Source organism: Dermacentor variabilis, chromosome 2 (genome assembly GCF_050947875.1).
Source record: "Dermacentor variabilis isolate Ectoservices chromosome 2, ASM5094787v1, whole genome shotgun sequence".
Classification (NCBI taxonomy): Eukaryota; Metazoa; Arthropoda; class Arachnida; order Ixodida; family Ixodidae; genus Dermacentor; species Dermacentor variabilis.
The window spans coordinates 176,311,943-176,338,021 of NC_134569.1; the positions used below are offsets into that span (position 1 = coordinate 176,311,943).

Here is a 26,079-nt window from a genome sequence, read left to right on the forward strand (position 1 = left end):
ACGGGATGCGCTAGCGACCCCGCTTGCGTGCGTCGCACGATCGCTTGCTGCATTCGGCTGCTGCTGCTGCGACGTCGGTCATGTTGCCATCTGCTAGCTGCCGGCCTGTGAGCGACAAAACATTACAAGAGGCAATGCGCACTCTGAGAACTCGCGCGGTTTGCCTGCTACCGCCGCAATCCGCTTGCGGAGGCCTCGGCTAACGGCGCCATCCAGGTTTCTCAGACGCGCGGCCCCATTAGTTCATCACTTTTTTCATAGAGAGTGCGCCGAATGCGACAGCCGGAGCAAAACTTTCGAGCGCGCGCAACAGAGGCCATGAGCATAGCCTTTTATCGGCCCACTTTTGTCGGCGAGTCACCGACTGAGCAGATGAAGCAAATCCTGTGCCTCGAGCTTAAATGAAGGCAATAATGCGCTTGAAGGCGCGTATTTGTTGCACTAAGAAGATGGATGCGGAAGCATCAAATGGGTCATTCAGCGAAAAAAACGCAGTCTGTAGCACACAAACGGCACCTAAAAGGGTACCGGCTGCACCGGTGGTGGCGCCAATGCCCGGTGCGGCAGGTTTCCTAAACAAACCTTCACTTTTAAACTAGGGAGCGCTTGTCCCTTATTCATATTGCTAGGTTATCTCAGATTTAGTGCAGATATTATCTAAGAGTGTGCATTCGCACCACTCCTTCTACACATGCGCAAAGGTACCTGCTGAAGAATGGTTGGGCTGCCAACGTTAGCATAAAGTGCTCACAAGGAAACGTTTCATGAGAGTATAATAAGTGTAATGAACCTGTTAGGCTTACGGCCGACACCTACTTTTCAAAACGTGCTCATAGTTCAAGAAATGTTTTATGGGCTCGTCTCGTTGATAACCACTGCGAGAAAAAAAAATGCTTTAATGTTTTTGGATGTTGAGAATGATATTTTAGGCTGTACTTTAGTTTTTTTAACTTTGATATGCTTCGGTTGTTCTCTACCCTAAAGTAGAGTTTGCAATATTTACATTAGGATGTTATAAAGTTTACGTGTCTGTTTGTTTTTTTTTCATCGTTTTGTGCTCTGAGTGCTTCAGTTTATGTAACCTTAAGATTTGCGTCTTACAGCTAAGGATGTTCTGGCATATTTCGTCTTCGGCATGTTTTGCAGTTTAGCGTAATGACTGGCTGCACGTAATGCTATACGTCATTGTTAGCGTGATCACGGAAATATCTACACTTGCAGGTCATGAGGCGACACGCGAAGGTGCTGCGGCCAAACTTCAATGCAATGTTGCGAATTCCTGGTTATGACCCGTAAACCAGTTACTCTCGAAGCCTCGCTAGGCATAATTTAAGTTGACTACGCACAAGCATGCTGAATCTCAAATAGTTTGGAAGAATCCCTGCAGATAAAAATTATGTTGGCATTAGCACGTAAAAGTACGAATGCAATAAGTGTGACGATTCGCGTTCGAAGTGCACGTCAACCAAAGAGCTTGTCAGAATGAAATGATACTCACACTGAGCCATCCTTTGGATCCGTACTTCCAAATAAGTTTGTTGTGTATTTTTCCTTGTCGTTAACAGAAATCAGGTCGTTGAAGACGCACTTGCGGTTGAATCCGTAAAATGGCTCCTCCTCATAGGACCTCATATACAGGTAATACCTTCCCGGCGCTGTTAGTGCCTGCAACAGAAATATTATAATAAATGCTCCGTCATGAAATCAGGGGAAAACTGCGTGCATTGCACTACTAGATAATATCCGTCTGATTGCCAATGTGAGGGCTTGAGTAACTGCCTTCGTAGCTGGAAATTGTTCATTGGCATTTTGCTGCAGCCATAACATTTTAACGTGTGGCTAATACAGGCGTTGCTGATACGACACCAAGTGAAAATATGTAAAGAGAACATGAGTGTATATGGCATCAAAAGAACACAGGTGGCAGTATTCCTGTACAAATTAGGCGACAGAAAAGGCCGAGTCATTGCAGTAATACCTGCAAAAGAGCACGAGTTAATCAATAAGAATTGCAGAAGATATTCAAACATTAGAGAGACAACCGAGGCCGGGAACAATCAAATAATAGCGGCGTTTTTAAACGAAAGATCAGCTTGTCAATCAAAGAAAAAAAGCATACAGATTAATATTGAGTTGAACAATGAGAAAAAGAACAAAAACAAGACGCGTCAGTTACTTCCAAGCAAGTGCTTCAACAAATTGAGGACATAATAACAAATTTCGTCAGATGCTAGTGTCACTGGCAGTTCGTGGCACTGCAAGCATCAGTGTCAGGGATCTCAAAATGAGTAACAATTCACACGAAGCAGAGAGGTTCTGTAGTCAGTGGATGGCACGGTTGTAATTACAGAGCGATGAGAAGTAAGGAATCATAAATTTTGATCGGGCGACGAAAGAACTCGCACCAAAAACTACCGGCGCTACGGGACAATAAACAGTTCGAGCACTCGACAGTTTTACTCGTAGATGTGGTAGACTTTATTTCATAGCTACTAGGGGTTACATGGAAGACGCGTCGACGAATAGATGACTCGTTGTGCTAAAAGAGGTGAGAGCTTCGATAAATTCAACGACAGACGCCGCTGAAAAGTGGACGTATAGCGCTCGCAAACTCTTCAGTTTTCTTCTAAACTGCTCCAACTTTTTTAAAACTTCAATTGTTTAGTATAATGTGAGGGACAAAACAGCGCGTCCACACCTCCTACACGCTCCGCATCATTGGACGAACAAATCTACGATTGTTCTTAAGAGCAAACTCCAGCCACTACCAACATTATTAGCGAAGGCGGCCCGCAAATGTTAAAGAGTATTTACGAATGAAAAACTCCGTTAATTTCGTCCGCACGGCTTTACCTTCTGCGAAAGCAGGCACGCTAAACTCCAGTTGACGTCTACCTAAAGCGAAGCATCCTTGGTGTGAGTGGCTCGTGAACCATCTGGGTGAGTGTGTATGTGAAGCGTGGATTTTGAGGTGCAAAAGTCCACGTGTCATTGTTAATAGCTGCATGTTACAGGAACAAATTATTTTTATTCCAGTGAATTACATAGCAAGGCCGGATACCACGTAGACATTGTTACGTGCAGTACATCATGTACCATGTGTCCCAACTAACGTTAGCCAAGCTGTTCAACGAAACAAAAGATTTAAAAGAGGTAGTGCAATATACAAATATAAATGCTACGGTGTTTTCTCGTCCGAAGTGCGACTGCCGAACGCTGGATGCCTTAAAATCTACTTTCTGCGCCGTTGTTCTAATTGTTTTTGTTTTGGAACAGCTTGGCTAAAGTTAACTGGGACACCACATACATATTACTTTAGATTTTAATTGGTGATCCATAGGGTATGGCGCGTGTTAGTGTTTGTGGTGCGTCGACCTCTAGTGTGACTGCCGATCACAACGTACCAAGCGTTTTAACGCAGTGGATCTGCCCTCGAGAAAGGGCGTCGACGCGTGGGTGTGAGGCCCGATCCTTCCAATATCAGGCGTGTGTGCTACAGGTCCTCTGTTCAAATTCAGCCATTTGCTAAATTTAATAAAGGTTACCTAACTATTTACAATGTCGTACTTGATGAAAATAACGACATTCAAAAGACACAAAGTCATTTGAAGCCAAAATGACGGAGTCTAGACAAATCCAAGCACTAACAAGTACTCCCATGCTGCCTGAAACTTGCAACCCTCGTAGGCACTAGCGCCTACGAGTTCCCCTTAGCAATGATTGCATGGAACTGTCTGTTTTAAATGGTAAACTACTTCTTCGCTGCACCGTTCTAGGTAGCGCCACTGTCCTTTCAGTGGCCAGATACGTAGCAAAAATTGCCTCGAACTCGGAGAGAAAGTTTCGCTTTAATAACTCCGCCCTCTGCTAGAACTGAAGCTGGTAATAATTCATCCTAAAAATTATTTCCGCAAATTAATGGCGAAGTAAACAAGGCCATCGCACATGTATACCTATGGGATGCATCAAGAAGGTTAACCAAGCTGTACACGCGACATCTCGCAGTTTTCGAAAGCACTGTATTTCATTTCATAAATACCGAGAAGCGCTGTAGAGCCTAAAACACTTCTTGCAGTAGCTGGGTTCGCACAAAGAAATTGTTGTTTTTTTTTTCAGAAATTACGTGATTACGTGGTTCTTCATCGGGGAACCCTCAATAGAGGAAGTGCCGCGCGTATACTGCGACTGCTTATGCTGCCTCCGCGCTCTTTCGCCTCTAGCAAAATGGCCGCCGCCGGCTTCTCTCGCAACCGTAGGCGTGGCTGCGACTGCCACCCCAGAAGTCTTCTATGACCTCCTGGTGCGGCACCTTATTATGAATGTTCTTGATGGGAGCGATTGCGCCATCTCTTAACGCTACGGGGAACGGGCACATCTCACGACGATATTGGACGCGACTCTGCTGTTTGACTCGACGGCGGGAAGGCCAGCGTGACAGAGCACAAAGGAACCTAAAGGAACGTTTGCGGTCTCAAACAAATAAGAGATCGTCATTTGGAGATGTAAACTTGAGCCGACTTTTTTTTACCGACGCTGGATCAAAAGAACTAGACTGCTGCCGCCTTCTGATTAAAATCGGGCGGGTCGCCGCGTTCCGCGTTGCCAAAAAATGGGCAGCCTTGACATCTTCTGGACACAATAACGTCACGCTCCCTTGATGGGAGGGCCATCGCCGATTCAGGTGGACCGCCGAATGGTCTGTCTGGCCCAGCGTCTTGGGCGACCACTGGCTCTGCTCGAGTAAATGAATGGCGAGCGCGTTCCGTCGTCTTGTCGGGCAGGAATATGAACCAACGACTTCGGGTGATGTCAATCCGCAGGTTATTGCAGCGATGCTTACCGTAGCTCTCTTCCTGCGGTGTGGATCAGGCCGCATGACACCGCCTCGCGGGTGAGATCCGGACGGAGGGCCGCCGGTTGCGAAATTCTACTCTAAGGTCAAGTCTCTAATGCAAAACTCGTTTTTTTCTACTTTCTTAGTTAGCCCAATGGTTATAAACGGCAGCCTAAGAGGCAACAAATTTTCACATATGTGCACGCTCCTTGAAATAAGCAACCATTCTTTTTTACCGGCGAAAGTGGGAGTAACTTTTTCATGAGCCTTAAGACCACCCACACCAAATCGTGTTTGGACAAGATGAGCATCACCTTCTGTACATAGGTTACGCGCCCCAGGCGCAACTTTTCCTCATGGTGCCGTAGCCACTGTTTCGAAGCACGCGGAAAACTACACAATGTTTGTAGCTCGCACATGACTGCCAAAAGCATTGATAGCGAAAAGAAACTCTTGTGTATTCCTTACATTCATTGTTTCTCAGATTGACTTAAGAAAGTAAGGGGTCGATGCGTAGTCAACGTTTTGTTTACGGCTATCAATAAATTAGATGAGATATACGCTACCTTACCGAGAAAGGAGACGCGACTTGGGCTGCAAGAATGCCTTTACAAATGGTATGTAAACCATACCAAGAAGTTCGCGCAATGCCGTGTGGACGTGCTTTATGGAGCTTTTAGCTGCGGTCACTTTTATGTTGAGTATAGAGGGCGCTGCATTAGCCAGCGATTAGCTGAGCAGAAACTTTCATTCAACAGTGCAACACCATCTAACTTTCTTTTACACTGTCACGATTGCAAGCGTACTCCTAGATTTGCAGATAGTTGAGTTCTGCTCAGGCATAAGAACGAAAAAGTGCGCCTGATGGTTGAGGCATGGCTTATCACTAACAGAGGTGGCGCGTGCGTAAGTCATCTATCGCTCGTCTTGCGCAAAGAGTTATTGTAATGCTAAACGGTTGCGTTTCACGAGTGCCCACACGTGTCCAAGATTGGCGGGTTACCCTTACGCCTTTCCTTGAGTATGCGTAGACAAGCGTTGTGCCTGCCTTTTATTCCGCCTTTGTGCAACCTTTCGGTCGAAACCGCATTTATCTGGTTCTGTTTGTTCGTGCTTCTATCCGTGTTTGAACGCCTGCCGTCGGTGACATGAAAAAAAAAATGTTTTGGGCATTCCTCCTTAGGAAACCAAGGCTGAGGAGGAGAATAGGTTCCGGGGCTTTACGTGCCAAAAGCACGACACTATTACGAGGCACGCCAGAATAATTTTGACCACCTGTGCTTTGTTAACGTTCACCCAATGCAAAGTACACGGGCGTTTTGCATTTTGCCCCCGTCGAAATTGCGGCCGCCGCGGCCCCGATTCGTTCCCGCGCTGGCGGGCTTAGCAGCTCAACAACAATGACACTACGCCACGACGGCGGGTCAAAGCTAAGACGGAGGGGAATGAATATATAGTTAACTTCGAATGCGAATCGGATAGTTCTGTATTATAGCCTTCGGGTACATTCGAGAAGTTTATGTTCAGTTTCATAGAAATACCTTCAAAATACCATGTGCCAACTAGCCTTAACCAAAGCTTTATTGCTTTCTCTAACGGTCGGTGATAAACATTACAAATGTTATGGAAGCCTGCCTACCATATAGAAACAGGTCCATGCCGAAGGAAGTATACACTGGAGGCCAGAAAGAAAGCAGGATGAGGCTGTTATATTTGTTCACATACTGCATGCTGAGTAAATGGACTTCTGTATTTTGTTAAATGTATTGAACTAAATAAATGAACTTTTGTTTGCCACAACTTCTCCAGATGTTTTGTTTTCTTGTTTTAGAATAAAAAAAAAGGTTATATGCAGACCTTTTCATCAGACGAGGAGCAAAGGGCGTGCCGTGAACACTTTCTCCTTTCTAGTTCATGCGAGCCGCCGCGGCCACGCTTGAACCTGTTGCCGTCGCGCGCTGTGCCAATTTGGGAACGTTTTAGCTCTGTTCGCGAGCAATTTATGTGATTTTAGTTTATACAAGGTTCATAATTGCGTTGCGCTTAGTATTTTATTGACGGAAGGACTGTAGAATGAATGTAAAAGAACAGAAATTGGGCTTACGTGGCGCAACGTACGCGTACGCCACGTACGTCCACTTGCTGTTCGTTTACGTTCCTTCTGTACTTCTTCCGTCAGTGCAATACTGAGCGCAATACAATACTAAACACCCCCGCCTCGCCCCGTTCATGGCTTCACGAACGCTTATACAAGATCGTCGCAGGACCACCGTGTAGCCTTTCGGTGCAGCGGTGACTACTGTGCGAAAATTTCTCTTGGCTGCGCAAACACGCGGCGTGCATCATCAGCGACGCTGCGTGGCCATGACGTGAACTATTTGGGCTGTGTTGGTTTTTCCCTCCAGGAGAAGGAGCGGGATTTGTGAATAGCCAGCGTAAATTGGAAAACATGCTTCCTATGTGGTCGCTTGGGTGTGGGAACTGAAATATAAGAGTGCTACTATACGGCTTACTCACTGCAGCGCAAACAAATTCACAGGGCCCATCGTGATAGAATTTTGCGTCATCCACCGACATCGTTTTCACGCATTACAAGTCGACTATGCAACGTGTATGTTAGCCTTCTGTGGGAGGCCGATGGCGTGGTCTTGTGCATCGGTACTGCCTTTTCATCCTGCAATGCAGTAATCTCCAAAGGGGAGCACATAAAAACCATGCGACGGCTATTTTCGAGGGCCGAATATCCGTTAAATGGGTGATTTCGTCGGAGAGACCGAGCCGAGCAAGACCGAGCAAAAATATTTTTTATCCCCTTGCGGTTCAAACACCTTCAGTGATGCTTGTATAGAAACGTGAATAGCCCGGTCTGGTCGCCATCTATTGCGGACAAAAAAAACGCAAAAAAGAAATTATGGGCTAACGGCACAAGACTACCTATGGTCAAGGCGCATGCTCGGCTCTTGCGCTATACTGAAGAAACCGACTCATAAGGGGCAATGCTGGTTCGGAAGCTTGGCCATTCCGCAGCCGGCCGCTCGACTACTCGACAAGTGTGTAATTCACACTGCGATATGCGGTTATTACAAACCAAACTACTATGTCCATGGGAGGAAAACATGCGGAACAAATGTAGTAGTTGCGCAAAGTATCCTCAGAAAATATTTCCAACGCTTGTAAAATAAACGGCAAATATTATTCCGAAGAAAAAACGGTACACGCGTTGTTATGGTCATTGTGTATCTTTCTTAACTGCTAATTGCTGCTGAACCAAATCATAGAAGTATATGGAGAATATTGCAGTAAGTCCACGTTCGCAAGGCCTATCATTAGAAACGCACAACTGATTTCCTAGGCTGATTGTAAGTTCAAGCGAGAGCGCACATATCTCGCTATGTGCTTCGTCCACCTCAGCGCCAGCAGAAATTCTGGCCATGTCATCATTAATCATTTCAGTGGGCCTCACAGGACCGTTTCCCAGCTTGCAGACGCCCACATCATGTTAAATAAACCGCGCTTACGCGAGGAAAACCACCACGATTGCAACCGAATCTATAACGAGTGTATACCGAGTATGCGAAACGGAGAGCTCGCCTAAGCCAGCATGCCGGCTGCTCATAGATGGTGCCACTGCCTATGCAACATGGGCCGAGGGCCGCAGAAAACAAACTGCGCAGAAAATAAATTTTCGGTCGTTGCTGCCGCACTGCGAAGATTGGTATTTCCGTCGCGTGTCGTAAATATGGTATTTCCTGATCGACAAAAGTCGCATAGTGTCAAACGGCATTAAATGTGCTAGAACCGGCAAAAAATCCACAAAAGTACGACGAAAAACGTAGCATACTCCTGCGTGTGGCTTATCATTTCACCTCATTCAGACGCTTGAATCGCGCGCATTGTGGCGCTGTAAACGCTGGCGTGCAAATCCAAATTCGGATTTGGATTTCGTGGCGGAAGGACTTGCTTTTCGGGGCTCTATGGTGACGACGAAATCACAAGTTTTTGTGCATACTTTGAGCTTGCTTCTGTTTGGTATTTGCTGGTTTTTTGAATTTAAATAGTAATTGGGGGGTTTTCCTTTTCTTTCCTTTTTTTTGTCTCTCGTATTTCGGGTGCGCGGGTGTGCTTCGTGTACATTTGTTTTGCAGGATGATTAGAGCGTCCTTCCGTGCCACGTGTTCCAACACGTGCAGCCGGGTGGGACGTTGAGTGTTTGTAGTCTTTAAATAGTAGCTTGGAAGTGGTAAGACAAAAAGCAATTAGCGGTTTTACTGTGCGTGTTTGGTAGAAAAGTGAGAGCGTGGCTGCGTGGTTGAGCTCGTGCGAGAGCGTGTCATACCTTCGGTCTCCGCGACATTGATTGTTTTCGAAACAGTGGTGAGAGTTGCTTTGCGGCATTTTGAGGATTTGGATCCTGTGCGTATCGTTTTTTTCCTAAGATGCACGTGCTCTGCATTGATTTAGTATTGCAGCATTTGCAAAAAGCGGTGCAATACATGGCGAGAAAGCCGGTAAAGCAGGCAGTACGGGGTGGGGGGGCGGGGGGGGGGTTCCTCAAGGCAGATGAGGAGACGGGTGAGAATGGATAGCGCTTCGAAACAACCGGCACACAATGTGATGTCGATACTAGGCTGCAGAAAAAGGAGGCTTTCCAGGAAGAGCTTCTCAAACAGGTGCAAGAGCTCAAAATTGAGCTAATCAGGGAGCGTGAGGCACGGAAGGTAGTTGAAAAAGACTTGAAGCAGCCGAGGAAGAGCTGAACAGGGCCGCCATTGTGAACGAGAATGTGCGTCACAATGGAACGCACACGCCCGACGCGACACGCGAGGGAGGGTCAGAGAAATACGTCGAACGCAGGCAGGGTGATGAAGGGTTAGCTGGAAAGAGCAGCACCTACCTTGAGGCCGCTACGCGGAAAAAGCAGGAGCCGAGGGGACAATGCCCCTTGTCGAGTCCAAATCACGCGGAAAATGACAAAGGGAAGCAGGGAGAGGTAGGAGAAAGTGAAAGGGTGATTATCGCTGGCGATTCAAACCTGGCTGGGTGCTCAAAAGCAATTGTGGAGCGGGTGAAAGGCGACAATAGAGTGGCGGTAGGGACAATTCCAGGGCGCACACTGGCTTCTGTCATGGAGCGAGCAAAAGAAAAGCTCGCGAAAAATGCCCACCTGCACAACGTTGTCATAGTAGCAGGTGGGCTAAATGACGCCCTAAACAGGAAAGGGCCAGGACTAGCCCAGCGCTTGGCGAAGAGGGTGGACGACTTGCGTGAGCTATCCCCTCATGTGGAGATCGTGGTGTGCACGGTGCCGGAGGTGCCTGTGCGTGACAGTCACGTACAAAGAGCCGTAGTGGCTGCTAATAAGGCAATATGGAAAATGAGTCGAGAGAAAGGCTTCGAGGTTGTCGAAGTAAACAGGGAAGTGAGAAGTTGTGGTGGTTTTAAACGAGACGGGATCCACTTCAATTACAGGTTAGCACAAGAAGTGGGCTGGCGACTTGGTTGTCGCGCTGTTGCTTTTTTAGGGGGCCCGCGGGCGCTCAGCAAGTCAGAGTAGATAGTAATGAAGAAGGTCCCCTATGGGAACATCAGAAGAGCATCGCCGTCGATAATAGAAAAAGGAGGTAAAGAACAAAAAGAGCTCGCCATGCAAAAGGCTACATAAACATGCAGGGCGGCAGAAGAAAGGAAAAGTGGCCAGAGATATAGGAGCAGTTACACAGAGAACAAATAGGGGTGTATGCGGTTACAGAAACGCACCTTAGAGACTCAGAAGAGCCGCCAGTTATTGAGAATTATGTTCGGGAAGGGTGCAACAGAACTAAGTCGGAAAGAAAGGGAGGGGGAGTCGGAACGCTCAGCCATTAGGGAGCCAAATGAAAAAGAGTAAATTCACAATGTCAAGAGCATCTTTGGTTATCAGGTACAATGAGTGGGAAAGAAACTTGGCTGGGCGTTACGTATTTGTGGACCGGAAAAAATTGCACAGAGGAGAATAGAGAGTTAGTGGAATGCATAAGCGCTGATATTAAGGGTTTCGGGAGTGGTGCTGAAATTGCCCTATTAGGTGACATGAATGCCCACATACAGGATTTAGATGGCTATACCGACAATAAAGGGAAGTCAATGCTGGACCTTTGTGAGCAACATAACCTCGTGATCGTGAATACAGGGCCTAAGTGTGAAGGACAGATCACGTGGGAAGTGGGAAACCGGCAATCGACCATTGATTACTGTCTGATGACAGAAGGAATTCATGATAAGTTGAGAGAAATGGTCATCGACGAAAAAGGTTTAACAGCACAGGGAGTGACCATAAACGTATCATATTCAAAATGGGATATGTAGTTGGGAAAGAGAGCAAGGAGAGCAAAATGGCCAGTATAAATTTGAACGCTGAATAAATAGCAAATACAGTCACTAGAGTTGAGGAATAACTTGGCAGATGGCCAAGTAAAGAGTGGGAATATGGTGAGCTTCTAAGTGCAATAACGACAGAAATACGGCAAGAGAAACAACATGTTCGTTGGAAAGGAAAAAAGAAACCGAAAAGCTGGTGGAACAAGCAGATACGAGAAGCGATCGCCGAACGACAGAAAGCATCTCGAGAGCACAGGCAGGCAAAGAAGGCACAGTTGCCCCAGGATTAAGTAACTAGTAAATGGGTAATATACCGGGAGAAAAAGTCTATGGTTCAAATACTGCTGCAAGCAAAATTAAAAGGTGAAAGTGAACGTTGGTTGTCAGAAACACGTGAGAAAAAGAAGGCCGCGCCTAGAATATTTTGGAACCACGTAAAATTATTAGGCAGGAAGTCAACAACAATACAACAACATATCCTAGACGAAGATGAAAACACACTGGAAGGAGAAGCGGCAATAAACTACATCCGCAAAGCAACAGCCGAATCTTTCCAAGGCAATGACGAGGTTATACTTGATGAAAAAAAGAGCATGAAAGAGACCCAAGGGGAAAAGCAGCTGGTGCTGACAAATTTAAACTGGAAGAAAGCGGAAGAGAAAATTCCTAAGCGCACATCCGCAGGGGTAGACGAGGTTCCCGTTAGGCTGATAAATGAACTAGGACCAAAAAGTAAGGAAGCTCTGGTGAAAGCAGTGGAAAAAACTTTAAAAGATAGACGAATACCAGACAGTTGGCGACAAAGTAGAATGAATTTCATTTATAAAGGTAAGGGGAGAAAGACAGAATTCACTCGTATAGACCGTTGACCATTACGTCGGTAATATATAGGCTAGCAATATACGCAATCAAATAAAGCTTCGAGCATGGATAGAGAATAATGGCATTTTGGGAGAGCTTCAGAATGGCTTCAGAATAGGTAGGCGTTTGGATGATAACTTGTTTCTTCTTACTCAGTGTATTGAAATATCAAAAGCAGAAAGCAGACCATTGTATGTGGTCGTTTTAGACATTGCAGGAGCCTACGACAACGTAGACCGCAACATTTTGTGGGATATTCTGGAAGGGGAAGGCTTAGGTAACGATTGTATACAGCTTTTGAGAGAGATTTACCTAGAAAATACCGTTTGCGTTGAATGGGAAGGGATGAGGAGCGAGGAGAAAGTTCATATCAACAAGGGACTGAGGCAGGGGTGCCCTTTATCCCCGCTGCTGTTTATGATGTACATGGTGAGGATGGAGAGGGCGCTAGAAGGAAGTAATATCGGCTTTAATCTCTCATAGAAACAGGCGGGTACAGTAATAGAGCAGCAACTCCCAGGTTTTTTTTATGCGGACGACATTGTGTTGCTAGCTAACAAGCAAAGTGATTTGCAACGTCTGGCTAATATCTGTGGACAGGAAGGCAACAATTTAGGTTTGAAATTTAGTGTTATAAAATCAGGTGTTATGGCATTCAATGAAAACAGTGAACAGACAGTGGAGATACAGGGCCAAGAAATACCTCGCGTAACAGAATATAAATACCTTGGTATATGGATAAACGAAGGGAATGGATATATGGAAACACAGGAAAAAACGATAACAGTAAAGGGGAAGAGAATGCAGCCATAATGAAGCACAGAGCGCTATGGGGATGCAATAGGTACGAGGTTCTCCGAGGTATGTGGAAAGCTGTAATGGTTCCAGGACCTACTTTTGGAAATGCGGTTGTTTGCTATAAATCATGGGTACAATCAGGACTCGACGGGAACCAAAGGTCAGTGGGTCGCCTTGCATTGGGCGCTCACGGGAAGACTACAAATGAACCTGTGCAGGGTGATATGGGCTGGACTAGTTTTGAAGTGAGGGAAGCTCGCAGTAAAATTGAGTATGAAGAACGGCTGAGGAATATGGAAGAAAATAAATGGGCTGGGAGAGTGTTCAGGTATCTGTACAGGAAAAACATTGATTCACAGTGGAGGAAAAGAACTAGGAAGCTTACTAGCAAGTATGCTTCCTATAGGGTGGACAACACAGCAACAAAGAAGGTCAAGCGGAAAGTCAGAGAGGCTGAATTAATCTCATGGGTGGCAGCAATGGACAAGAAACCTGCCATGAGTAACTACTTAAGAGGAAAAAACGAAATCAGGAAAGAAACCATTTATGATAACTCAAAGGGAAGCTAATTACTTTTCGAAGCGAGATCGGGATGCCCTAGAACACGCACCTATAAAGCGAGATATAAGAAGGAAGAAGCATGTGCTTGCTGTGGTAAAGCTAGGGAAACTACGGAGCATGTTTTATCAGAATGTCAAGACGTCTGCCCAGCGGTCGATTTAGGCACCACTGGCCTCCTTGAAGCCCTTGGGTTCAGAGGGAGCAGTGGTAAAGCAAACAAGTCCGCAATAGACATTAGTAAGAGGCGACTGCAGGATTGGTGGAAGAAAAGTAGGGAAACGACAAAAGACGGAGACCTACAAAAGCACAGTTCGCAATAGGGGATCAGAAAATTTGGGCGTGATAGTTCATAGTGTTTTTTTTTTCTGTTTTCATTGTTTAACCAAGGTGGGATATTACGCAGTATAGTAGCAAAAGCTTGGTGGCGCAACCCACCGCCCCGTTCCAAGGGGGACGCTCATAATATCCATCCATCCATCCCATGGTTGCGCCCATAAAAAAGTTAAATAAATACAAACAGAAACGTCTATACTCTGTAATTTTACTATGCTGATGTCCATACTCATAAATACGCGCAACATTCAAAAGAATTTCCCTTACCTTCCAAGCATCTTGATGGGGTGATAAATCCGGTCTGCGCTCGGGAAGCTCTGCTCGGCTCAGGGCAAAAGCCATCGTTATGAACAGAGCTCGTGTTATGCTGTTCCCAACGCTCCTCGGTAACGATGTCATGTTAGCAACAGGTCTGCGTCAAATAAATATCTGCACGAATAAGAAATAAAAGAAGTACAGGGGATCAAGTGGTCTCCAAATCAAAGACAATTTTTCACACGACTGCAACATCCACGCGCCGCTTTACCTCAACACAATATTCGCCCTGTGATTTTCGCAGCATGCGATAACTGGCGTACTTGAATATTAATATGCTTCAACGGCTTCTAGGTGGCAAAAGTAAGCCTTTAGCCCTGCCGTACAGGCTCTATCATAGCCAAGGTGTTTCTTTAGAATCCTAAATCGAAAAACCTTCCCCTTTCTTTCCCTTATCCTGCATATCTGTCGACTTGGACTTCCTAACCACGAAAGCAAATATAAAAAGACACTGAACGCTAGACTCTGCTGCTTTTATTTGAAAAATATTTCGACAGTTGTAAATTGTTTTTTGTGTGCCGACATACTCTTCACACAAGTTATCACTGCCGATTAGGAAATCTTCCACCGCTTTACAGCGTAGATGGTGATACAATTCAAAGGGGCCGTTACTTCCAGGTTTCAATATTTAATTATGCTTTACCTGTTAAATGGTACTCGTTCCACAGCAAGCCGGCGCTGTTTGTATGTAAAAGATTCTTTCAAGTTCCGAGTAACAGCTCAAGGACACCAGAGGCGACACAAGAGAAACAGAACGTTGGCTTACAACAAAGTTTTAGAATGCATATATATATATATATATATATATATATATATATATATATATATATATATATATATATATATATATGCGTACAAGACCGAAGAGTTTCGCGCCAGACCTGAAGGTATAACATTCAAAAAAAGACAGAGGAACGGTATGGTATACGTTTTCACTGACGAATGACGAAGGCGGGTCCTCCGGCCGAAACGTCATTGATAACAGAAGCCATAACGTAAGCTTTTTCTTTGTCTGAAATAATGTATATATATATATATATATATATATATATATATATAGTCGCAGAAGCACAACAGCCATGCGCTGAACGCATAGGACAAAATCATAGAAATATTTAACGTTGTGACGGTAGCTCGAGGACACTCTTGTCCTTGAGAGCGGCAGAGGGGGTACGACGCAGTCTTCCTGTGAACATGCAATTTTCCGCTTCAATTATATAGAGCGTTGCACGACCTCGGTATTCTGCGATTATACTACTCAGTGAATCATGGGCTGCATCGACATGTGCTGCACTGCGCAGAAAGCCATCCCTGTTTTGCGCGGTCTAAATTGCACATGCTGTCGGTCACATGTAACACACACACACACACACACACACACACACACACACACATACACACACATTATATATATATATATATGCATACAAGATTGAAGGGTATCACGCTAGACCGGAAGGCAGGACATTTAAAAGAAACAGACCATCGTTATGGCATATGTGTTCACTGGCGAGTGACGAAGGCGGGTCCTCCGGCCGAAATGGCATTGAAAACGTAAGCCATAACATTCGTTTTTTTTTGTGTCTTTTGAATATCACACATATATATATATAGTTACAGAAGCACGACAGCCATGCGCAGAAAGCATAGGACAAAAACGCAGAAATATTCCACGTTGTGATGATAGCTCCAGGAAACTCTTGTCCTTGAGAGCGGCAGAGGGGGTACGACGCTGTCATCCTATCTACATGCAATTTTCCGCTTCAATTATATATCATATAGAGCTTGTCATGACCTCGGCGTTTTGCGATTATGCTACACGCTGTGAATCTTGGGATGCGTCCACACTTGCTGCAGTGGGCAGAAAACCATCGCTGTTTTGCGCTGTCTAAATTGTACATGCGTTCGGTCAGATGTTTGAGAAAGAGATGAGATACTTCGAGCTATCACAGCGTTGAATAATTTTGTAGTTTTTTTTCCCCTTGCGTTCTGCGCATGGCTGTTGTGCGTCTGTGATTCTGTGGGCTTCTTTAGAAGGATTCAGAGCTTTTAAAAATTAGCTGCGGCAGATAGCACAGTTCTAACCTTTGTTCTAGGTTACTCGATGATGCGGCCATTACTTCTAGGAATAATCATCATCATGAGGAAAAAGAGAAATAAATATGCTTAAATAAAGTATAAGCGCGATTATCCTAACTCTTCATCTAATTATTCTACGGCACATATTTCAATCTACGAATTATAGCTGGTGAGTTGACAAGGCGTATATACTTGGAACCAAATTTCTAAACTGGCGAAACTACACCAGTTTCGAGATATTGTGTCCGACGAAATGAATTGGTGCTCCAGTTGCCCCTTTCAAGAAAACGCTGCTTTAAGCACTGATGCACAAAAGAAACTGGGACACTTATGAGTTTCATCGGACACATTGAAAATTAATATCTCTAAACTAGTGCGGTCCATAGAATTCGTTCCAAGTAGACACGCCTTGCGAACTCGCCTTCTATATTTCGCAGATTTCAATATAGGTCATAATACAGCTAACTTAAAGTGTACTAGCGTAATTATGTTAATTATGCAATGTAGCGCTTTCATTTCTCCTATCAGTGATGGCCGCCTCATCGAATCATCAAGATCAAGGTTTAAAATTGTGCTCCGCCACATGCAACTTGTATAAATTTTTCACCGAAAAACAACACCCCTTATAGCAATTCTTTTTAAAATTTCAATAAATTGGCGGAATTCAGCGTTCTGTCCTCTTTCCTGTCCTTCTCTGGTGCCCTTGTGTTTATAATCAAACCTTTAAAAAATAAAATCACGTCTTCAGGAGCGGGACTCCCCAAAAATAACGGAAGCCAATGTCGATGTCAGTGCGTTTGTGTGCTGCCGGTTCCGGAAGCAATTGCGCGAATTGGAACGACGTCATGATCGCCAGGCATTATCTCTGTTTTTTGCATGCTTTTCTCGCGTTGGCGAACAGAATTGTGGTCACAGGTGTCGTCGGCGCCTCCTTTGGTGCTTTCTTGAAATCAAAACGTGTGAAGCAAGATGTCCAATGCAGTTAGACTTCCGGCGCAGACGACACAGCGGCGGTCCTAATCTTGTGGGTGTCACACAACGCAAGACGAACTGCCAGTCGATGCCAGAGGCTTGAAGTCAGCGATTTCAAATGGAAAGTGTTAGTTAAAGTGGGCGCTTAGAGGGCAGTTCTTTCTTCTTTTTTTGTGTGCATAGTCACTTTGGCTTCTCGCAGTTTCAATGGTAAGCGAAGAACGGTTCCTTGTCGCTCTCATATGGTCCATTATCTGCTTTATTTCATGCTGCAACTGCTGACGTTTTGAGAGAAAACAGTTTCGTTTGAGGAGCAGCTCCTGGGACACATTCACAGAGCGTGTATTCTGGCCACGTTTGCTAATAATAAATACGCTAAAACATGTTCTTGTAGAAATTGTAACACACAGTACGTATTGAAATTTGTCATTGCGCACTGCACTATACATTTGCAACACATCAACTATAACATATTTGCAGTTTTTAGGCATACATATATGTAAATGATCATCACTATAATCAACCTTTCTATATGGCCATTGCAGGACGAAGGCCTCTCCCGGCGATCTCCAATTACCCCTGTCCTGTGCTAGCTAATTTCAAGTTGCGCCTGCAAAGTTCCTAATTTCATCATACCAGCTAATTTTCTGCCGTCTTCGAAAACGCTTCCCTTCCCCGAGAACTCATTATGTGACTCAAATATTCCCCCTATTATCTGACCTACGCATTACATGGTCTGTCTAGGTTATATATATATATATATATATATATATATATATATAGTCATATGATAAGAAGCCAGCAAACACTGACACCAACGACAACATAGGGGCAATTACTTGTGCTTAATGCATGAAATAAACAAACGATAAATAAATGGAAATTAAAGTGGGTGAAAAAACTTGCCGCAGGTGGGAACCGAACCCACAACCTTCGAATTTCGCGTGGTGTGCTCTACCAATGAAGCTACCACGGCGCCGTTTCCCCATCTACTTTCTTGGGTATTTATGTGTCCTAGTAGAACCGTGGGAGTGTTAGCCAGCGCCACCACTCACAGACCTTGGCGGCGGACGTGGAACGTCCTTTCTGCCTCAGGCGTCACAAGAACGTGACCTTTTTAGGTGAAGGCAACTGGTCAATAAACCCACACATGCTACCTGAAGGCATCAATGTTGCCGGATTCGAGACTCTCGTTAGGTAATAAACGAGAAGAAAAGGGATTAACCGAGGGGCCCGATTTTTATGAGTCATATAATAAGGAGCCAACAAACACTGACACCAAGGACAACATAGGGGAAATTACTTGTGCTTAATAAATGAATGAAAGAAACAATAAATAATGAAAATTAAAGTGGATGAAAAAACAACTTGCCGCAGGTGGGAACCGAACCCACAATCTTCGCATTTCGCGTGCAATTGCTCTACCAATTGAGCTACCACGGCGCCGTTTCCCCATCCACTTTCTTGGGTATTTATGTGTCCTAGTAGAACCCTGGGAGTTCTACTACCAGGGCTCTCTAGGACACGTAAATACCCAAGGGAACTTGGGTATTTATGGTCTGGTGTCACGGCGTCATCAAATAAATGTCGACATTTCCTGGCGTGTTCTCACATAAAAAAATAATACTGCCCCGACAAAGGAGATCAGACGGGATTTCTCAGCCCAGTTGTAACGGCTGCCTAAAAATTGCAATTCTGATTTAAAAAAAACAGAAAAAAAGAACAACCTAGCGTAAATGGTGCTCGGTCGTGGGAAAGCACGTAAAAGGAAGGACAATACAAGCCACGAATCCTGACAACGAATTCATCTCCTCGCTTGCCATGAGAGTTGAACGAGGTACGACTATAACTGCAAGGTACTGCAGTAGAATTTGTAGATGGGCGAATTGGTTCTAGTCCAGGCGGTAAATATTATCGTGACGTAAGGATAGAGACTTAGTAGGCGGAAACAGGAAAGAACGGAGCGAGCGCTGCTTCCCCATTGGCTCTAACATGTACTCCCTAAACCGCAAGGTATCTTGTTTTCGCGGAATCTTTGAAAGTGAAAGAAACATCTGGCCTGAAGTTTGTGCAGCGTAAACAATTCAAATGTTCTCCCAATATTTTTACTGTCATATTTGGCATAAGCCTATTCATTCACAACTTAGTGAGGTAATTGTGACTATAGCTCATTCAACCCACCAAATAATACGGACTTCTTAACGTTGTTCCCAATGACACAGAGTTAACTTTATGCGCATTGCTTCATTTTAAAAGAAAAAAGGAAAGTGTTTGATGATTGAGATACTCCCTAATGCGATATTTGAGCGCAGCTAGATACGCGTTTTCATTTGGCGATATATTGAACCATACACTTTTACCTAGAACTCACCGCACCGACTGGCAGTGGGCCAGTGCAGACAGCGCCTTCGCAGAGATAGGGCCAATATGTAAACGCTGGCATGATGAGCGGCATCGGAGGCAGTTGTGGAAGAAGACGACGAATGCGAGAGCAGTCGCATGAGCGCGTTCGCGTGGTTACGCCGAGGAGCGCCGACGCCCAACCCAGGAACAGGCGCCTGATAGCTGTACTCTAACAAAGAATCCTGGTGTCGTATAACGTAAAACTATTCCAATATGTTTTTATTACGGAGTCGTCTCTCGTACTGTAGTTTTCTAGCATTGGGCGTCTCTGATTAAATTTGTCTTTGGCTCCCTCCGTAATTTTCTGTTTGCGCATGGTGCGGATTTCCGTACCCTGCATCATAATGGATAGTCGAGCGAAAAGAGAGAAAAACGAAGAAAAACTAGAAATATGGCAGTGGAACTGTAGAGGTTACAAAAGAAAACAAGGACTACTACAACAATACATTAACAAGCGATTAATACCTCCGGACATAATTGCGCTACAAGAAACAAACGTAGAACCAAAATTACAAGGCTACACGTGCTACGAAAATACGGACGAAGAACGGAAAAGGACAGCGACCCTAGTTAGCAAAAGCCTCACGGCCATACACCACGACAGGATAGCTGACACGGACGTAGAACATGTCATAGTCGAAATAATTCCGAAAAAGAAAAGGGCAGGAGGAAGCATATTCATAGTCAATGTATATAGTCCTCCTAAGCAAAAGAAGGCCAAATTTGAAGAGCTATTTCGAGGAGCAAACAAAATCGCAAAAGGAAATGCGCTGGTTATATTAGGCGACTTCAACGCCAGAGAGGAAAATTGGGGGTACAAGACATCAGAAATAAAAGGTAGGACAGTAGCCGACGCGGCAGATAACACGGGGTGCGAGCTAATCACCGACGCCGAAACCCCGAGAAGAACCGGGAACAGCGTAACCGAAGATACCTGCCCAGACCTCACCTTCGTTTTGCGAACAAAACAAGCAGAGTGGGAAAACCTAATGGAAAACCTAGGAAGCGACCACTATATAATAAGAACACAAATCACGACATCAGATAAAATCAGACGGCAAATAGGCAAAGCCAGCATCACGGATTGGAGAGCCTTCAGAGAGTCGGACAGCGACACGACAAGAGGGGAAATCCAGTCGATATCCGAATGGGGAGAACAACTCAAAGAACAAGTAAGGAAGTTCACGAAAGAAGTAGAACGCACGCAGCAAACACCGGACGTGGACTCTAGGCTACTCAGACTGTGGGAAGCAAGAAAGGGACTCACGAAGAGGTGGAAGAGGCAGAAATTTAACAGAAAGCTCAAAATAAAAATAGCAGAGATCACAAGGAAAGCGGAGGAGTATGCGGAGCAGCTTGCGAGACAAAACTGGCAGCAGTTCAGCAATTCACTGAACGGGACCCTGAATACAGCAAAGACGTGGAGCATACTCAAAACCCTACTAGACCCGACCAAAACCACGTCAGAGAATAACAAAGCCATCCATCGACTGGTTCACCAGTATGAAGGGACGAATGAAGAACTGTTAGAAAAAGTACGCAAGAAATGCTTTAGCGACTGCTACCCGGCCGCTTACACAGAAAGATATAAAGGGCAAGAAAACGAAGCATTGCACAGGCCCATAAGTAAGGAAGAAGTTTATGCGGCAATAAGAAGAGCAACAAGAAACACGGCAGCGGGTGCGGACAAAATTAACAACGCACTTATCCGCAACCTCAGTGACGAGTTAGTCGTAAAATTAACCGACTACCTCAACAAACACTGGGGAGCGGAAACAGTTCCAGAAGAATGGAAACACGCTGAAATCATCATGATTCCAAAGCCAGGAAAGAAACTCCAAGTGGAGAACCTCAGACCAATCTCTCTCACATCATGCTTGGGCAAGATATACGAGAGAGTGGTTACGAAGAGACTTCAAGACTACATGGACGATAACGAATTATACCCGCACAGCATGTTCGGCTTCAGAGCCAAGCTGTCGACTCAAGACGTGCTGCTGCAGATAAAGGAAGAAATACTCAGCGAAATCCCACGCTACGGAGAAAATATCATCATGGCACTCGACATCAAAGGCGCCTTTGACAATGTCAGTCACGAAGCCATACTAACGGGCCTAGACAACCTGAACTGCGGCAGAAAGACACACGGCTATGTCAAAGCATTCCTGTCGGGCAGAACAGCGACCATCGGGCTAGGAGAGCTAAGATCAGACAAGTTCAGCGCTCCAAACAAAGGCACACCGCAAGGGTCAGTTATCTCGCCCATCCTGTTCAACGTGGCAATGATAGGACTGGCCAAACAATTAGAGGAAATTGGGGGTATACGTCATGCGATGTACGCCGACGATATAACCATCTGGGCGCAAAGAGCTCCGTTAGGATACCAAGAACTCAAGTTGCAAGAGGCCGCAGCATGCGTAGAAACATATGTCAGGGCAAGAGGACTCGCATGCTCAACGGAGAAATCTGAGCTCCTGAGAGTACGCCGGAGACGCAAGGCCAGCGACGAGGCCGAGCCCCTGAAAATCTACCTGGAGGGACACCAGATCCCGGAAGTGACGCAATGCAGAATACTGGGGATGTGGGTTCAAACAAACCAGCGTTGCACATACGCCCTGGCACTAACCAAGACTGCAGTCAACCAAGTCGCCAGAATGATAAACCGGGTGTCGAAAAGAAGATATGGCATGAAGGAGGCAGATACACTCAAGCTGATAAAAAGCCTAGTAGTCAGCAGAGTGGTGTACAGCCTACCGTACTACAACTGTATCAAAAGCGAAATCCAGCAAATCGATACCATCCTAAGGAAAGCACTCAAGACGGCGCTTCAAATACCCCAAACAGCGTCGACCGAGAAGCTGCTAGCCCTAGGGCTGCACAACAGCTTTGAGGAACTGCAAGAAGCCCAAAGGATCGCACAATTCCAAAGACTACAGCAAACTGAAACCGGCAGAAGACTTCTAGTCAGGTACGGCGGCGAATCAACCCTACGAGAAGTGCAAGATAACATGACGATCCCAGACGAGTACCGCAGTACCATCAGGGTAGCACCAATACCCAGAAATATGGACCCGAACCTGCACAAGGCACGCAGGGAGGCGAGGGCAGAGTACGTGCAAAGGACACTGGCCTTCCGGAACGAAACGGTGTATGTTGACGCCGCAACATACGCCGGCAACGGAGAAGGCAATAAGCATAACGTGGCGACGGTGATTGGCCCGGACCTCAGGGAAATCACCAGCGCGTCAATACGGAACTGCACGGTAGTTGAAGCCGAGGAAGCGGCCGTAGCTCTAGCGGCAGTGGAGGGCTATCGACTAGGCAAATCCCTAACGATTCTAACAGACTCGCAAACAGCATGCCGGAATTACATGAATGGCAGGATCAGCCGCAAAGCGCTGAACATTCTCCGCTCTAACGGCCGACCCACAGACAAGCAAAGCAAACACGCGATAGTTTGGATACCGGGACACACGAGTGTCGAGGGAAATCTGGAGGCAGATAGGATAGCTCGAGGGTACGCAACACACCGGGCGTCCAAGAACACTGCCGCCATAGAGGACCCAGAACCGGTAGGCCAAACATACGCTGACACGCTAAACTACTTCAGGGGCGCCAGAATGAGATACACGGCACCAGACAAACAACTCAACAGAGAAGAAGCCGTAATCTGGCGGCAACTACAAACGGGCACATACCCGAACTTATACATTCTAAACAAAATTTACCCTACCCAATATGAGAACACATGCCCCTGGTGCGGGGACAAGCCCACGCTATATCATATCACGTGGGCCTGCCAAAAAGCAAAAGCAATAACCATAATAGAAAACCCGAATGCGGAACAGTGGGAGAGGATGCTTTCCAGCGACATCCTGAAAGTCCAGCAAGGGCTAGTAAGGCGTGCTCGCACGGCAGCTACCCTCAGTGGGGCCCTGGACTAGGGGTACCAACCCTGCAAATCAAGATGGAAGAAGCCATCTGACGAACCGCTAACTCCATATGTAACTAGAGCAAATAAACGTTTTTCACCACCACCACCATGTTTTTATTACAATTTCCTGACGTCTCGTTTGCGTAACCGCCCACGCAAGCATCGGGTGGTAACCGGCAGGCGTGTCACAACGAACCAATCAAATGCTCCCCTCGTTCATAGGAGGTCACTTTTCTTTGCTTCAAAAGCGAATAACATTACCTGCACTGAGCTGCTTGTCTCATCTAATTGGCTCAAAAAGGCATGGAGCGTGCTCAAGTGGAGAGGGATTCGATGAGGCAGAGCCACTGCACTGAATATTGATAACCGGATGAAGAGGGTGGTGCCGGCGCCTGCGATTGGTCCGCTTTCTTTTACTTAGCTTGCGGTGGCTCGTCGACAATCGCGGCAGGATGCAACGGAAGCTTAAGAGTGACGCTAAAATGGAGCCTCAGCAAAGAAGAGTTGGCAGAACGAGGTCGTAAACGTACCGAAAGTTTTCGAAAACGTTACACGGCCACGGAAAATGTTTTATTACACGCAAATAAACCCATGCTCTCCGGCAGAAGAGAGTAGCCAGTGCCGGAGCGATCGGCGGCAACAATCTTTTATTCTTTTCGGAACGGGGCAGCCTGCGGATATTCAGTAAAAAATTCAGTTTCTTCGGTATAATAATGCCGCTTTAACGCGTACGCGTCACTTTGACGAGGTAAGTTTTTGCGGTTTTGTGACGTCGCGTGAGGGGCAGGTGAAGTGCGTGCAGCCCGAAAATTTTGCCCAGTAACCGAGGGCTAATGGCAAAAAGGCATCATCATCATCATCATCATCATCATCATCATCATCCTGGTTACGCCCACTGCAGGGCAAAGGCCTCTCCCATACTTCTCCAACTACCCCGGTCGTGTACTAATTGTGACCATGTTGTCCCTGCAAACTTCTTAATCTCATCCGCCCACCTAACTTTCTGCCGCCCCCTGCTACGCTTCCTTTCCCTTGGAATCAGGCACGTACCCAGGATTTTTTTCGGGGGGGGGGGCCCACCACCTCCATCATCATCATCATCATCATCATCATCATCATCAGCCTGTTTTATGTCCACTACAGGACGAAGGCCTCTCCCTGGGATCTCCAATTACCCCTGTCCTGCCGCCAACCGATTTCAACTAGCACCCGCGAATTTCCTAATTTCATCGCACCATTTATAGTTTTCTGCCGTCTTCTACTGCGCTTCCCTTCTCTTGGTACCCATTCTGTAACCCTAATGGTCCAACGCTTATCTAATCTGCGCATTACATGGCCTGCCCAGCTACATTTTTTCCTCTTGATGTCAATTAGAATATCGTCTATACCCGTTCGCTCTCTTATCCAAACCGCTCTCTTTCTCTCTCTAAACGTTATGCCTGGCAATCTTCGTTCGATCGCTCTTTGCGCGTTTCTTAACTTGATCTCAAGTCTCTGCCCCATATGTCAGCACTGGCAAAATGCACTGAGTGCACACCTTACTTTTCAATAATAATGGTAAGCTTCCAGTCAGGAGCTGGCAATGTCTGCCGTATGCGATCCAACCTATTTTTATTCTTCTGTGAATTTCCTTCTCATGATCAGGGTTCCCTGTGATTAATTGACCTAGGTAAAAGAACTCCTTCACAGTCTCTAGTGGCCGACTGGCGATTCTGATGTCTTGTTCCTTTGCCCGACTATTTATCAATATCTTCACCTTCTGCATATTAATATTCAACCCCACTCTTACACTCTCTCAGTTAAGGTCTCCAATCATTTGTTGTAACTCGTCTGCATTGTTGTTGAATAGAACAATGTCATCGGCAAACCGAAGGTTGCTGAGATATTTGCCGTCGATCTTTACTCCTAAGCCTTCCCAGTTTAATAGCTTAAATTCTTCTAAGCACGCTGTGAACAGCTTTGGAGAAATTGTGTTTCCCTGTATGACCCCTTTCTCTATAGGTATCTCCCTGCTTTTCATGTGTAGAATTAAGGTAGCTGTAGAACCTCTGTAGATATTCTTACGCGAAGGACGAGTCAGTAAGACGAGAAGCTATTTACAGATTATATTTACAACAAAGGTTGCAGCGCTAACCGCTTAGATTCACACCGCGAGCCCAGTTCGTTCTTCCTCCTCTTTTCTGGAGTGATGGCGCCCACGCGCCTCGTTCAAACAAACAAATACCACACGCATGTAGCAATATTTTCCAAGCTTTTTACGTAAGCGTTCTGTACTCCTTGATTACGTAGTGCCTCTATGACTGCTGGTATCTCTACTGAATCAAATGCATTTGCGTAATCTATATAAGCCACATAGAGAGGCTTATTTACTCTGCAGATTTCACGATCACCTGAGTGATGACGTGGATGTGATCTATTGTAAAGTATCTCATCCTGAAGCCAGCCTGTTCCCTTGGTTGACAAAATCCAGTGTTGCCCTTATTCTATTGGAGATTATTTTGGTAAATATTTTATATAATACTGGGAGCAAGCTAATGGTCCTATAATTTTTCAATTCTTTAACGTCTCCTTTTTTGTTGATTAGTATAATGTTTGCATTCTTCCAGTTTTCTGGGACCCTTGCAGTCGATAG

The 26,079-nt window shown here is 45.6% G+C and overlaps 1 protein-coding gene across 1 annotated transcript in view; it reads right to left on the reverse strand.

The window, feature by feature from the left end:
- LOC142571083 (male-specific histamine-binding salivary protein-like) overlaps window positions 1-26,079 on the reverse strand; it is a 42,589-nt gene that overhangs the window by 8,430 nt on the left and 8,080 nt on the right. The window contains exons 2-3 of the mRNA XM_075679376.1: window positions 14,012-14,173; window positions 1,499-1,665 (exon numbers count right to left, since the gene is read on the reverse strand). Coding sequence (XP_075535491.1) covers window positions 1,499-1,665; window positions 14,012-14,143 — 299 coding nt within the window. The 5' untranslated portion in view covers window positions 14,144-14,173. The remainder of the gene's footprint in view (window positions 1-1,498; window positions 1,666-14,011; window positions 14,174-26,079) is intronic.